The following is a 15,183-nucleotide window of genomic DNA, read 5'->3' as shown; positions in this document are numbered from 1 at the left end:
TAAAATATGTTGTGTGTATGGAGTAGCTGGGAAGAGGAGAGTGGGATGTGTTTGTAGGTCAGTCGCATAGTCTTCTCACCAGTCTAGACTCTTCTATGCAACATCCCTGGCAGCCATCCTGCACAACCATGGTTAGCATGATTATGTGCTTCTCCTCGCTGAGAGAGTCAACAAATAATCATCTCTACTAGTCCAATCATACATTTCTCTCTCTCCATACTCAACCACGTCAGAGAGATAACAACCAAGGCCTAGTCCTCTGTTAAGGCATTTATGCCATACTCCAAGATGTTTATGCGCTCATAAGTTCCAACTTCCTTATTATCTGCACTAGCAGCACCACACCACAGCCGGCACATCTACACTAGAACTGGAATTCTTTGTCTCAATCCACCTTGCTAACTGCAACTAGAGACCTGCTAATGCTCTCAGGTTCTAGTCTGTTACACAGGATTCCTGCTTGTGAAAATCTGTGCAAATGTAAGAATAGTGCAAAACAAATTATAAGAAATTAAAATTATTTACTTTCTAGTCACTTATCTTAGTCAGTAAATTCTGTATACTCGTGTGAATTATTCCATATTGTCTCTGTTAAATGTTAAATGTTGTATACTTGTAAAGCGCACAGCTGCCCCAGCAAAGGGGCGTCCTGGCGCTGTATACCGCTGGGGAACCCGTCCTGGCTTTCCCTGTGGGATGGTCTCTACTGGGAATCCCCAAGGTGGAGCCAGGCATCCCCGGCGTTGATGGGGCCGTTGTGGAGATTAGGCAAGCTAATGCCCAGAGTTGCCGAGTGGGACCCCAGGTTAGAGTAGGCACCGAGGCGAGAATTGTCGAGTTCGCCGACCCTGGTCCACGACCCTGCCGCGTCGGGAATTGAACCCTGGTCCCGGGCCGACTTCTGCTCCCGGGTCTGCCGCCTCTAACCAGTGAGCCACACCATTCCAATAACTAATGTGTTCTACCGGACTTAATTATCAAGAATGGTGCCAGGAAGATAAAAAAGCAATGACAGTTAACTTTCAAAAGTCAGATCATCTTGTATTTAAACACAAAAGGCGCAGTGATCACATATGCTAAAAAATTCATTGGATTAGCTTAAAGGTATGAGTTAAATGGCACCATTAGGATTTTAGCCCTTTTCTCTGAGATGAGAACAGTGTTTGTTTTGCAACTATAACTGGGCTCCAAAGTTTGTCACATCTTTTTGGCATCTTGAGATGTATTATTTATCCTGGGAGGGATAAATAATACATTGATCTATGTCAATTCTTGATCAGTTTGATATTCACATGTAACATGTTGTGTGTCAGGTGGATTTCATACAGATTAAATAATTATCTTTAAGGGAGTTTTTTTAAAATCTTCCCACCCTACTAATACACAAATTGCAGGATACCTTAGTTTAAAATAATTAAACAATTAACAGTAGACTGTTGTATTTGCTATTGTATACACACCTCTGTCTCCATGCCATTAGGTCATCCTTTCTCTAAAATATTTCTACAAGGTTCAGTCAGTGTAATATATTTCTGATGGATACGTCTAACTGCAGGCTCCTCACTTTAAATTAATCCTTGATGCCAAGCGGCACTTTTTCAGCTATGCTCCCTTTGCGCCTGTAGGTAGCCGCATAAGGTTCCACAGTAATTTCATACTGCCCCAGAAGTAATGTAGCAAAGCCGCATATAAGTGCCATCCCTGCATGTAAACTTCAGTTTCTCTTTTTATACAACCTGAACGCTGATGCAAAGCTCCGCAACGAGCCTGCTTGTTTTACGATAACTCCAAAATTTGTCTCAAAGACACTGTACAAGGGAAGATGTCTCACCTTAATGCAACGGAATTAAAGCCATGCCAAAACTGTAAGAAATAGATGTTCGTCTCACACCTGCACTAATTGTGCCATAGGTGCTTTGCCTCCAGTCATGAGAAAGTCATGTGATAAGTGTGTTGCACATATGGTCCCGATATGTCCTGAAATCTCCAGGCCTTTGACAACACCACAGCAGAAAGTTGCCTTAGAATAAGTCACAATGCACATTTTCCAGATACTACTAGCTCCCTCTGACATGCCATCGTGCTCCACAGAGCCACTGGAGCCCCCTGTGTGGCAAATCTGCCGGGCCCTCTCTCACCATTGATTGCCCCCTAAGTACCTGTCCTTGGGTGTGTACTGCAGCCAGTCCAGACTTCCACTCTAGCCCATGGGTCCACACCAGTTCCCTCACTACTAGCACCAGTGGCAATCCTGCAGGTACTGGATCGAATCGCAACATAGGTTTCGGACCCTTAACCGCGGGCACCCTTCACCAGATCTAGGTTGCACTATTTAATAACTAACGTACAACCAGTGATGGTACAGTCAGACCTTCAGCCTCAGCCTCCCCCTGGACAGCACTACTATCAGAGGATAGAAGCCCCCTTCAACTCTGATGCGGGCCAGGGCATACGTAAATTCCCTCAAGACACTGATGGCGATGAGGTTGATAATCTGCTACACCAATAGCAGAAAGTAGCTATGTTGCTGTAGTGGTGAGCAGCAGAAGTGCTGGACTTGCAATTGCCTACTCTGGAAACCAAAGATAATCTATTGATTGAAATTCTTTAAACAGGTCCAACAACATGTGACTCACTGTTACAACTTAATTAGGCCCTGCCGGGCACTCTCATGGCAACGTGGTCTTAGCCATGCTCAGACTCTCCAGTCAGCCAATCTTTATCAGATGAGCCTATGGCAGTTCTGATTTTTTGATGAAATGCCTAACGTCTTAAAGTCTTGTAGGTCAAGCATCTTTATGTAAAGGAAATCTGAATGCTTTTCCTTTTAATCTCCCAGAGAGGGAATTGAATCGAATTGATGCTTTTAGAAAGAAAAGGTCCTAATCTTGCCTGGCTCTACACTCTTTAAAAAATATTTTGTATCACAGTTCAGTCCTTGGGGTTATTGTCCCCAGCCAGACAAGTTCATCAGCAGTGTAGAAAGTTTAAAGTCTATTCCGGAGGCCCAGCACCAACCTTCCAAGACAGTACAGCAGCGAAAGCAAACCTTTTAGGCAGAGGACATGGTGGAGGGCAAGGCCGTTCACACCAGCAGGGGCAGTTATTCTTCAACGCTTCCTCCCCTGTTGCAGTGGCTGCCAAGCTGCTTTAATTTGCTTTCCCAGGCCCACAGCCATCCGATTAGTGGCAGGATATAATATTTCTCCTCTGGCTGGTGAACCATTATGTCAGACTGAGGAATGTTACAAATTATTTAAATTTCTACGTGCTGCCTTTCATTTCATCCCTGCCCCCCCACACATACCAATGCAACATCCATAGACAACACCACTATCCTGATGCAACAAGTAAAAATGCCACCATCCAACAGATGCCGGATTCAGAGAGGGGAGAACAGTTGTATGCATGCTACTTTCTCATCGCGAAGAAGGACACAGGCCTCAGGCCTATAATGGACCTCTGGCCAGTAAATGCCTTCTTTAAGAAGGACTCATTCAAAATGCTCACTCTGGCTTACATCCTCTCTGCTCCGCAACTTGGAGACTGGATTGTGTCCCTGGGACTTTGCGGATGTGTATTTTCATATACCTAGTCTACAGTTCCAGAGATGTTACCTGCGGTTCATGGTGGAGTCAGAACAATTTCAATTCGCCAAGCTACTCTTGACCTTCCTTGGCATCTCGGGTGTACACAAAAGTTATTGCGGGAGTCACGGCTCATCTTCAGAGATTAGGGATAACATGTATTATCGCACCTTGATTGGCTGCTAAGGCTGGCTCGCTGAGCAAGTCACAGACCACCTACAGACATCAGCTGGGTGCTTGATCTCTTAGGGTTTTTTATTAATGAGCTGAAGCCCATCCCCAGTTCCTACGCAGAGCATTCCCTTCATAGGGCCAATCATGGACACAGTACAATTCATGGCCTTTCAACCACCGCAGAGAGCCTGTGACATTCAGAATAAGATCCTCAGTTCAGGCTCTAGGCGTCTTGGGCTCCTGGTCTCGGGCATCCTCCTTGTCCTCACGCCAAATAACGCATGCAGACATTGCAATGACACCTAAGGTTTCCATGGGCCCAGCACTAGGGTTACCTGTCCGACACTGTCCATATCTCACAATAGACAGCTTAGTAACTGATGTAGTGTCAAACTAGTGCCAACCTGCACTGTGGCAGGGTGCCCTTCCAGCTTGGGACAGATTTGTCACTGCTAGAGTGGGTGGGGTCATTTGGGGGAGGTGGAGATCAGAGGCTTCTGGTCTCTAGGGAAGAGCCTGCTCTCCATCAACCTTTTGGAGCTGCATGGAAATCAATTTGGCCCCAACATCCTTCCTACTGCCCATAAAAGGAAGACAAGTGCAGGTTCTGTCACCACGAGGTGGAGCCGTGGATCCTGTGCTAGGAGGCTCAACTTCTCTGGAGTTGGCTGGACCAGCAAATGATATTTCTGGTAGCCAACCACCTAAAGGGGTCTCTGAATGTCAGTGCATATGCTCGGAGTAGACATCAACTGGCAGATCAGGAGTCGCATCTCCATCCAGAGGTGGCACAATGCCTTTGATTAGTGGGGCATACCCAGGCTAGGTCTGTTCCCCACCACTGAGAACGTAGATTCAAAGCATCTGCACATTGAAGTGTCCTACAAAACAGTAATTGCGAGACGCAGTGCATCTGTGAGGGACAGGCCTTCTGTATGAATCCCTACCACTGCCTCTTCTGCTTCGAGCTCCCAGCCAAGTAAAGACAAATAGAACCCAAGTCAATCGAATAATTCAAGACTGAACCAGGAGAGTGCGATGCCCAATGCTGCTGAGAATTTACACCTTCCAATATAACTACCCCAAGATCTCCTGTCTTAGCAACAGGAGAGGCTCCTGCATTGGAATACCTGCAACCTACACCTCCATGTGTTGGGATTTTGGCTTGCCATTCAAAGTGGAAGATGTCATTCTTGCAGCCAGATACCGGTCCACAAAGTCCATCTATGCCAGGCGCTTGGAAACGTTTGTGGCCTGGTATGCTGTACACTACCCGGACCCTCTGCAGGGAAATTCTCTATTGTATTATACTTTGTTGCGTCATTGTCCAGCACAGCTTTCCAGTCTGCAAAGTTCAGCGTTATTAGTCGGAAAAGTCAGCCTTTTAAGTTGGCCTGTCCAACCATGTCTCTTTAAATAAACGGTTGTGACGTGTTTTCTGAAGTGCCTGACACATATCGTCCCTCCAATCCCATTAATATTGTCTCAGTGGAACGTAAACCTAGCCTTGACGCTCCTTATATTCCTACCTCGGACCCAGGGTGAACGGAGCCATAGACCTGCTCTACAGAACGGGAAAGGTGGCTATGTTATCGAAGTCTTCTCCATTACCTAATGACAAAGGGAAGTAGAAAGGCACAAAGAGGCAGAGATTGCCTGTGCAGTTGCAACATCCATAACAGCACAGATAAGCAATAGGGACAACCACGACACATTGAGGAGCATCAGTGCTCATCTTACATTTTTGGTAGATTGTCAAACTGGAGGCACTTAGGTTGGTTACAAAAATGAATTCACTGGAAAAGCACTACTATGGCTTCCTTGGGGCAGGACAGATGTGGACTCAACTGCATTTAAGCCTGTTTTTCAGTCTCAGGATTGTGCGAACCATTCTTATGAAAAGAATCTCAAAAACTATTCAACACATTTTGGCCTAAAACTTATATAAAAAAAAAATCAGCCCAGAATTAGTTCGTCTGTTTTCTTTAACCTCATGCAGTAATTTAATACCTTCCTCCTTTACGTCGACATGTGGTTGTCCCATGGTAAACATTCATAACGTGGGTTGAAAGTGACACCGCTCACCCGATGTTTTTAATTATAGAAGTGAAGAGCAAATATGAATAGGGGTGCTTTTGACCTACACATTTTTAGAACTAAAATAAACGCCAAGCGATCAAAATACTTTGATTAGACCGGATTCTGCCCAAATGCCACTGTGGAATGTTTTAATAGCTTCTAATGATTAATAGTTAGACATATATTTCATTGCAAAATGTTAACAAGTTAAGTAGCTATGAGTAGATAAAAAGTTGAGGATTTGTTTTTACTGTTTGACCTTTGAATACAAAGATATAATGGGTCTGCAGTCATTAGTGTAGTTAACGTAGTTTTTGAAATGCCAGTTATTTAACGAGAAAATAAATGCACTATTTTTCAATTCTAGATCTGTGCCTGGGCGAAAATTTTGATGTGGGATGGAGGATACAAAAGTAAAGTTTTACATTTCTTTGTGCCAGTGATTTTTCTGAAGGGGAAAACGCCATATTTTAATTTAGCAAAGATAACATTAAAAAAAAAGTAAGATAACAATGCCTAATTGAAACATACTGCTTGATTCGAGTTGCTAATAGCTCTGAAGTTTATCCTTGGACAACTGCTCGTGTGTGTTTTGGGTCATTTGGCTGTGTGTTGTAATCAAAATGTGAGGTTATGAATCGAACAAAGTGTGTTAATTATAATTGCATTGGCAACCAAGACATGATCAGGTGTTTGGAACTTTCGACATTCCGAGGATCGCTTTATATTCTTGCGAAACCCGCCCACTCCTAGCTTGGAGGCGTGTACAGGCAACCCCACAAGTCAAAAGGTGGCAGTAAGCCTTGTGAAAACAGATTTTAACTAGCCAACTGACTTCTTAAGGATGCAGGAACTTTCTTGTAATTAAAACGAGACACAAATAGGGGCATTACAACCGGGTATAAGTATGTGTATTCACCAAATGTAGATACACATCTGTTGGCCATTAATAATATTCAACATCTTCACATTTTAGACATTTAAGTAGATTAGCCTAATTTCGCAATGATAAATGTACTTTTGTGCATACTCAGTGGGGAGTTGTCAGGGTCACAGTTCTTATTCACAGAGCAGATCCCTTTGTAGAATATTCTTTGGTATAAAGCATATTCAGGTTATGAGGAATACAAATTAAAACCTGGTTACATCCGGGTAATAAGGCATATAAAATAAAATCTGGCTTCAAACTATGGGCCTTGAGTTTGGCAAATGGCATAATCCGTTTAAAACGCGGGGATGTTTTGTCTGCCTGCCGTATTACAGTGCACTATAGCCTTTGGCACTCATAATAAGGGAGACAGGACATCAGGCTCTTGGTCTTTCAATGTAAATTGTACTGGTCTGGTGAGCTGCCATTTCCAAAGATGCCTGGTCGTACTGCTACTGCAAATTTAGGATACCATGCAGTCGCTGTGGCATCGCTATATCTAGTTTTCAACCAGGCAGCCCTCTATCACTCATATATCTAAGACAGTGATGTCAATATGTTCACTGAACTGAAAGAGTTGTCTGTACATGCACACTATGTACTAACCCTACATGGCTGTGCAAAGAACTAGTATTCACTGTCAGAAAAAGGGACTATTACAGTAACCCCTCCCCCCCAACACCCCCCCCCCACTGCCTGGTATCTGGTGCAAACTTGACTGAACATGTGTGCTGGGATCCTGCTAACCAGGTCCCCAGTACCAGTGTTGTTTCCCTAAACTGTACCATTGTTACACAATTGGCACCACGATCAGGAGGTACTTGTGCTTTGGAAGGTCAGATCTGTCTCCCCACCAAGTGTGAAGACACCAAGACCAAACAGAGCTGTGCAACACTAACCTCTGAGGTACCGGACACCCTGCAGCAAACATCAACATTCCAGATTCTCACTGCACCAGGACCCAGGCCCGGACTGGCTGTTGCGGGCACCGGGCAATCCCCCGGTGCACCGCAAGGGTGGAGGCCGGTTTTGGGCCCCTGGGGGCCGTTTTTGTTACAGGGCCGTTTTTGCAGCGTTGCTGCAAAAACGGCCCTGTCACAAAATTGACCGAGTACCGGCCCTGGCAAAGAGCGCTGTCGCACCCCTCCTGGGGGGGTGGGGGGTGCCGGCGGAGCACTTTGCCAGGGCCGGTTTTGGTTCCCAGTCCGGCCCTGCCAGGACCAAGCAGCCGTCGAGAGATGTCGGCATCACTGAGACCCACTTTGTCAGTGGCCCAGCTGCCTTGATTTCTCCTCTGCCAGCTGTTTGTCCCTGACCGCGATGTGCATCTTTGCACCCCCAACCCAGCCAACCAAACCACTCTGCACTGAGCCGCCTGGCCCGGGTCCCGACAAACTGGCTGTGACCCTTCGCGACCCAAGCCCCCGTTTGGGATCTCTTGGGCTTATTCCCAAGTCCCCCTGTGCAGTTTGTGTTTGGATGCCCAACCCCCCATTCACCCCCGCCCCGGATTTAATTCGAGCAGGCCATCTACCAGCCTCATCAGCAGCGTAAGAATTTGGTAAAAAATACCGAATCCTTAATATTCGTTATTACTGAATCGGTACTTGAGATTCGGTAATAACGAATACCTACCCATTCATTCCTATGGGCTTGGAGGTCCATAGGAATGAATGTGAAGACATTCGGTATTACCGATTCGGTATTACCGAATAGGTAATACCGGGAGGTATTTCAAGGGTGCCAGGGTGTCCAAATGACACCCTGTTGCACCCCTGAAATGTGCATGTGTGCACATGTGGCACACATGAATGCCCTAAGGGAATGGATGTGAGACACCTGGCGCTTAAAAAAAAAAGCAAGAAAGTGCTTTTTTAAAGGAACTCAGTAATTACCATGAACTTGAAGTTGGTGGTAATTACCGATTCCTTAAGGCCCAAAAGCACCCTCATGTGCTTTCTACATTGCATTTAAGGAATCGGTATTACCGATTCCTTAAATGGAAGGCCAATAAGGAATCGGTATTTACCGATTCCTTATTACCGATTCTTTCCCTACATCAGGAATGGCTAAATACCGGTCGGTAACGGTGAAATTTACCGAATTTCACTGTTACCGACCAGTATTTGGCCACCTACATCGGGCCCTTGGTCTCGTATTTATTCTTTGAGCCTGTGTCTCATTTATTGCCTCTGTGAAAACAACAACAAATGCTTAGCACTACCCTCTGATAAGCCTAACGGCGCGCCCATACTTTAGTATTATCTACTTTAGCCTCTGTAAACCCATTGGAAACCCACTGGACTCTGCACAGTGTACTCCGTTTTAGTCCACTTTATAGACAGCCAGCTTCCTACATTCATTTTCCCAGATGAGCGAGCATCTCCTAAATTGTGTACTCCAACAGATAGTTATATTCTGTATAGTTGTATTTATAATCAATATACTTTGTTTGTAATTGAGCTGCTTTCCGGATAGATGAAGGTGAGGAGGGAGTCTTACCCTGGTCTGGTGTTTTCCCAAAAGGTGAAGTAGCAGTCTCATCCGGATTAGCTGGGTTCTGGAGAAATGAAGAGACATCCTCCCCCTGATTGGCTAGTTTTAGCATTGAGGAAGCAACTTTCAAATGAATGTCCTTTTCTTGGCAGGGTGAAACCTCTCCCTCCTCTTCCAGTGTTGGCGATATTTCTGCAACAGAAGAAGTCAATTAACTTGATTTACGATTCATAGTTTCACCCTCCCCACATCCTGTGTTGCCTAAATATGATACATTCCTCATGGTTATGAGAAAGGAGCTCTGTAAATATTTTGTGTGTGTGCGTGAGTGCGTCTCGGATAAGGAGCGAGAGAATGAACAATTTTTCTAAAAGAAATATGTTTTGTGCTAAAAAATCCTTAACATTCACTTAACACACTTTATTTCGAAAACCAGACCGCACAGCAGATACATCATGAGCATCACATGCGGTAACAAGTACGGGGCCTGATAATGCCCATTGTTATTCTTCTTTCTTTCGGCTGTAAATACTGAATGTGGATGAAGTTATATCAATGGTATTTAGGACGCAATAGCACCATATCACTGATACGAATAAGATCTCTCCAAACACCATTATGAGCCCAGATGAAGTTCCTGTACTTACGGAACGAAAGGTGTTGGCTGGATTTTAACCTTTATACTAACTATGCTAATAAAAAAGATTATTTGATATTCATACTTGATGTGGATTATTCCCTGGTGCACTTTCCTATAGTTAACCAGCTACTCGCTGTAAACACCAATAACCTTATCAACTGACCTTTCCTTATCCCTATGCAGGTCATCAAACAATTCTCTCAACAACTCCACATTCCAATTTGGCACTTTCAATAACCTCAAAGAACTACTCTGCAGAACCAGTCTTGCCACTATCACATGACCCCTCAATTAGAACAACCCTACCCCAAAGTCAATCCCAAATGCAGCTAAGTGTTCAGCTTTCCTTGAGATCACAAAAACCCAGATTCACAACAGTGGTAAGGCAGTTTATCTGCGACCTTATAGTCCTTATCCTCCGCATCCCACCCGCTTTGCCAAGTGAGATGCAAGGAGTGTATTTGGGGGTGGTTGGGGGTGAGTGTGTGTGTTCGCATCTCTCTCCATCGCTCTCATTCTCTTCATCTTTCTCCATCACTCCCTCCCTCTCTTGTCTCCCCAAATCCCTCTCCAAATCTCTTCCTCCCTCTCCAAATCTCTCCCTCCCCCTCTCCAAATCTCTCCCCCACCCCCTCTCCAAAACTCTCCCCCCTCCCCAAATCTCTCCCCCTCCCCAAATCTCTCCCCCCTCCCCAAATCTCTCCTCCCTCCCTCCCTAAATCTCTCCTCCCTCCCTCCCTAAATCTCTCCTCCCTCCCTATCTCTCCCCCTCCCTATCTCTCCCCCTCCCTATCTCTCCCCCTCCCTCTCCAAATCAATATTTCTCTCTCTCCCCTCTCCCTCTCCCCCCCTCTCTCTCCCCTCTGACCCCCTCCCCCACCCCTCTCTCTCTCTCTCTCTCTCCCTCCCTCTTTCTCTCCCCTGAGCCCTCTCCCATGTCCATGTTTAGGTCAACACCAAGCTATGGTGCCTCACATCAAGGAGATGAGATAAAACTCTCAGCGGTAACTATCCTGGTCCCTGTACCCAGCCTGCGGTCCATCGCGATCGGCTTTAACTTGTGACTTTGTCCCGGTCCAGTGCAACCAGATAAACGCAGTTTGCGCTTTGTGCTTACCTAAAACTATGAGATTACATATCTCTGGTTTCACTGGTTGGATTTTTGTTGTTCTGATATCATTACATTTATTAAAATAGCCTCTTTTTTCAAAATTGGTTTGAGATTTTCCTTATGTTGTATTTTGCATTAATATTGTTTATGTGCTGCTTAAATACTTTACACATTTTCTCTAAATAAAGCCTGACTGCTCTTCTGCCAAGCTAGCAGAGGGCTATGCACTGGTTAATTTAGTGACTTTTGTGGTTCAAACTGACAAGGATTGGGGTTGCTGCCTAAGTGGAGCTTCCACCCCCACTCAACCAATAACCACATTTCTGACACAGAGTATTCTGTTTCAAAAATGTGATTGGCAAAAAAAAAAGCAGGACACAACTTCACCATAGTCTAGTATATTATCACATCACTACTTATAGCACAATTTTTAATTGACATCATTACCATGCTTTATTCTAAATAAAGCATCGTAATGACGATTAAAACAGGAAATACCTAGTACAGCTAACATGATAAAGTGCAGGGGAAAAAAGAGGTAAGGAAGAGACAAACAAAGCCAGAAGAATGGCAGAAAATGAAAAGGAGAGGTAGGACAAATCAGTACAAGAAGGGTAAACAGTAGTGGGGGGAGATGTAACAGCTCAGACACTGTAAATTCTGCACTTAGAACCCTGGTAGTCATTGTTCTTTTGTGGTCACTACACTACTCATAGGTCAACAAAGTACTAGTGAGGATCAAATGAGTCTGAAAGCTCAGAGCCTACAATTATGGTCTCTAACCATTTCTGCACAATTTGCCGACCACCAGCCATAAAATACTCCAAGATAACAAGTTACTTACCTTCGGTAACGCCTTATCTGCTAGAGACAATATCTAGCCACAGATTTCTTACCTTTGAATTTCCCCAGGTGACATACTGGATCTGGAAGGTTTTTCGTGAGCAGTTCACATGTGCGCCAGTAGGTGGTGCCAATTTACTTCGCCTGGCGTCGTCCACACCAGAAGTGATATCTGCGTCACCTACATAGGTGCCATTTCAGCAGGCTGACATAAGTGACTATTCACAACTTTCCACACCAGAAGCGCGAAGCCATGAAGTGCACGGACACTGGTGTATCCAAACTAGGGACCTGAAAGTGATCGTCCCCGACCATAGAAATAGATCCCCAGAACTGGGAGGATGGGTGGGTCGATAGGGAATCTGTAGCTAGATATTGTCTCTACATGATAATAAGTAACCAAAGGTAAGCAACTTATTTGCCTGATAGAGACTTCTAGCCACAGATTCCTTACCTTTGAAGAGATATCGAAGCAATCCATCCCTGGTGGTGGGTCTGCTGACAAATTTGAACTAGTAAGTCCAGCAGGATCAAACTGGTGAAATGCTCTCCAATGCAGACCTGACAGTCCAGGCAGTAATGCTTGGTAAACGTGTGCAGGGAATCCCATGTTGCTGCCTGGCAGATGGCCAGGGGACTGGAATTCGACGTGCTAACTCAGTGGGTGCAGCTTTAGCTCTGGTGGAATGAGCACTAAAGCCTTCAAGAGGCTGCTTCTTTGCCAGTGTGTAGCAGATCTTGATGCACAGAACAACCCATCGAGAGATGGTCTGTTTTTGCATCACCCAACATATATCTTCGCACAAACATACCCCATGAAGAGTTAGTCGGCCACTCGGAATTCTCGTGTGTGGTTAAGGAAGAACAAAACACTCTTTTTGGGTCCAGAAGGTCGAGTCGCTCTTCTTCCTTAGAGGGATGTGGAGGAGCGTATTAAGTGTACATATGTACAAGGCCCTACAAAAATCTAAAGAGGGTTGGTCAAACAGTCAAAAGCAGGCAAACAGAGTAGAAAGATAACCCTTAAGAGTGCCCAAGGCAGAGCCCTGCTGGGCAAGGGTAAGAATAAAAAGCAAAATATAAAAAGAGGGTCAATGGAATCTTCTGTTCAATATGATACAACATTTTTCCAACAGTAGGCATATACTGTCTTGGCAGAGGGACGCCTGGCTACCAGAATAACATTGCAGACTTCAGGAAGAAGGTCGAAAGCTATGAACTGTCACTGCTCAAGCTCCACACAAGAAGGCCGAGAGTTGACAGGTTTAGGTGGAGGACTCTCCCCTGCTGCTGCAACAGAAGATCCTCCCAAAGGGGCAGCATAATCGGAGGGTCGACATTTATGTTCAGAAGCTCAGGATACCAGACTGTCCATGCCCAGTATGGAGCCAATTTACTTGTGCCCACTCATTTCTGATCTTCTTGAGGTCTCTGGGCAGGAGTGGCATGGGAGGAAAGGTGTACAGGAGGCCTGTGCTCCCCTCAAGATGAAAAGCGTCTCTGAGCGAGAGCCACCTTGGAAACTTCGGCGTGCAATACTACTGACATTGCACGTTCTCGCAGAGGTGAACAGATCTAACAAAGGCTCTCCCCACTGCTGAAAGAGACATTGTGCCACCTCGGGGTGGAGACACCATTCGTGATCAGATAGACATCAACGGCTGAGTTTGTCTTCTCTGTCTTTTATTTTATTTTTTATTTATTTCACAGAGTTTTATATAGCGCGAACTTGACCCGAATCGGGTCTCAGAGCGCTTTACATAGCACCAGTTGTATTACAAGAGGACACAAACATTTTTATTTTTAGGCACAGGGAGATTAAGTGATTTGCTCAGAATCACAGGATGTTCAGCGTCATTGCAGGGACTCAAAACCAGCTCCCCAGATTCAAGGTTGACCGCCCTAGCCATTAGGCCAACTCCTATCCCTTCTGTCGTACAGAGAACCTGCTAAGTATTGACCAGCCATGTTCCGAGAAGTAGGGTCTCTTGACAGAGGGTCCACGACCTCACCCCACCCTGTTTGTTGCAGTACCACATGGCGGTGGCGTTATCTATGAACACCTGCACTAGCCTTCCCTTGATGTAGGGTTGAAAGGCTTTCAAAGCCCGTCAGATCGCATGGAGCTCCAGCATGTTGATGTGGAGTCCCGATTCCGCTGGAGGCTGGAGTCCTCTGATCTCCATCTCTCTCAGGCGGCCGCCCCATCCCAGAAGTGACGTATCTGTCATTATTGTGAGATCTAGTTGGGCAAGGGAGAGAAGTCTGCCTCTGGCCCATCATTATTCATTAGCCACCGCTGCAGGTCCTTTGCAGCTCCCTCCGAGATCTGGAGCATGTTGGAGAGATTTCTCCGATTTTGCACCCACTAGAAGTTCAGGTCCCACTGCAGAGCTCGCATATGCCATCTGACATATGTCACCAGTAAGATGCATGAAGCAATGAGGCCAGGCAGCCTCAGAACCAGCCTCACCGAAGCCCAGGATAGAGGCTAAAACATCAGTATCAGAACCTGAATATCCTGGACTCGCTGCTCGGGATGATAAGCCAGAAACTGCACTGTGTTAATGAACAGTTCCGATGAAAAGGACCATCGGAGAGGGAGTCAGGTGTGACTTTGGCATGTTGATAGTGAACTCAAGCGAAAGCAGGAGGTTTGTCATAGCTTGGAGGTGGGAGACGACAGCCTGGGGTGAGCCCTCCTCAGCAGCCAGTCGTCGAGATAGGGGAAAACGGACACCCTTATCCTGCGCAGATGAGCTGCAACCATCGCCATCACCATGGTGAACACCTAATGGGCACTGGTAAGGCAAAAAGGGAGCACAGTGAACGGAAAATGCTCATAGCCTACCATAAACCAAAGGTAGCGCCAATGGGCAGGGAGACAGGGATGTGAAAATAGGCATCATGCAGATCCAACACTACAATCCAGTCTCCTGGATCCAAGGCAAATAAGACCAGAGTCAATGTGAGCATCTTGAACTTCTCCTTTTGGAGGATATAGTGGAGGGTGTGGAGATCTTGGATGGGACGAAGACCCTTGTCCTTTTTGAGGACCAGAAAGTAGAGGGAATAGCAACCACAACCTACTTCTGGCAGCGGAACTCTCTTTGGCTCTCTTGGTCAAGAGAGCCTGACTTCATTGCGGAGCAGAGACAAATGATCCTCCCTCAGCCAGTCATAAGATAGAGGCATGGAATTAAGGTAGGGGTAGTCTCAAAGGGGAGGGAGAACAAGCGTAGGGGTTCAGAGGAGGAGACTCCCGGTTGCAGCACCTTCATCAAGACATTGGTCTTTGCCACTAAGGGCAACTGAAGATAGAGGA

At 45.7% G+C, this 15,183-nt stretch overlaps 1 protein-coding gene across 2 annotated transcripts in view; it reads right to left on the bottom strand.

Moving 5' to 3' along the window:
• The window catches only part of LOC144781655 (uncharacterized), a 196,511-nt gene that overhangs the window by 113,960 nt on the left and 67,368 nt on the right, over positions 1-15,183 (bottom strand). For both annotated transcript variants that reach the window (XM_078660620.1, XM_078660621.1), the window contains exon 4: positions 9,271-9,456. In XM_078660620.1, the coding sequence (XP_078516746.1) occupies positions 9,271-9,456 (186 nt within the window). The remainder of the gene's footprint in view (positions 1-9,270; positions 9,457-15,183) is intronic.

This window comes from Lissotriton helveticus, chromosome 9 (assembly GCF_964261635.1).
Source record: "Lissotriton helveticus chromosome 9, aLisHel1.1, whole genome shotgun sequence".
Taxonomy (NCBI): Eukaryota; Metazoa; Chordata; class Amphibia; order Caudata; family Salamandridae; genus Lissotriton; species Lissotriton helveticus.
Note: the sequence above shows the minus strand (reverse complement) of the source record. Positions and strands in the feature narration are given on the sequence as shown.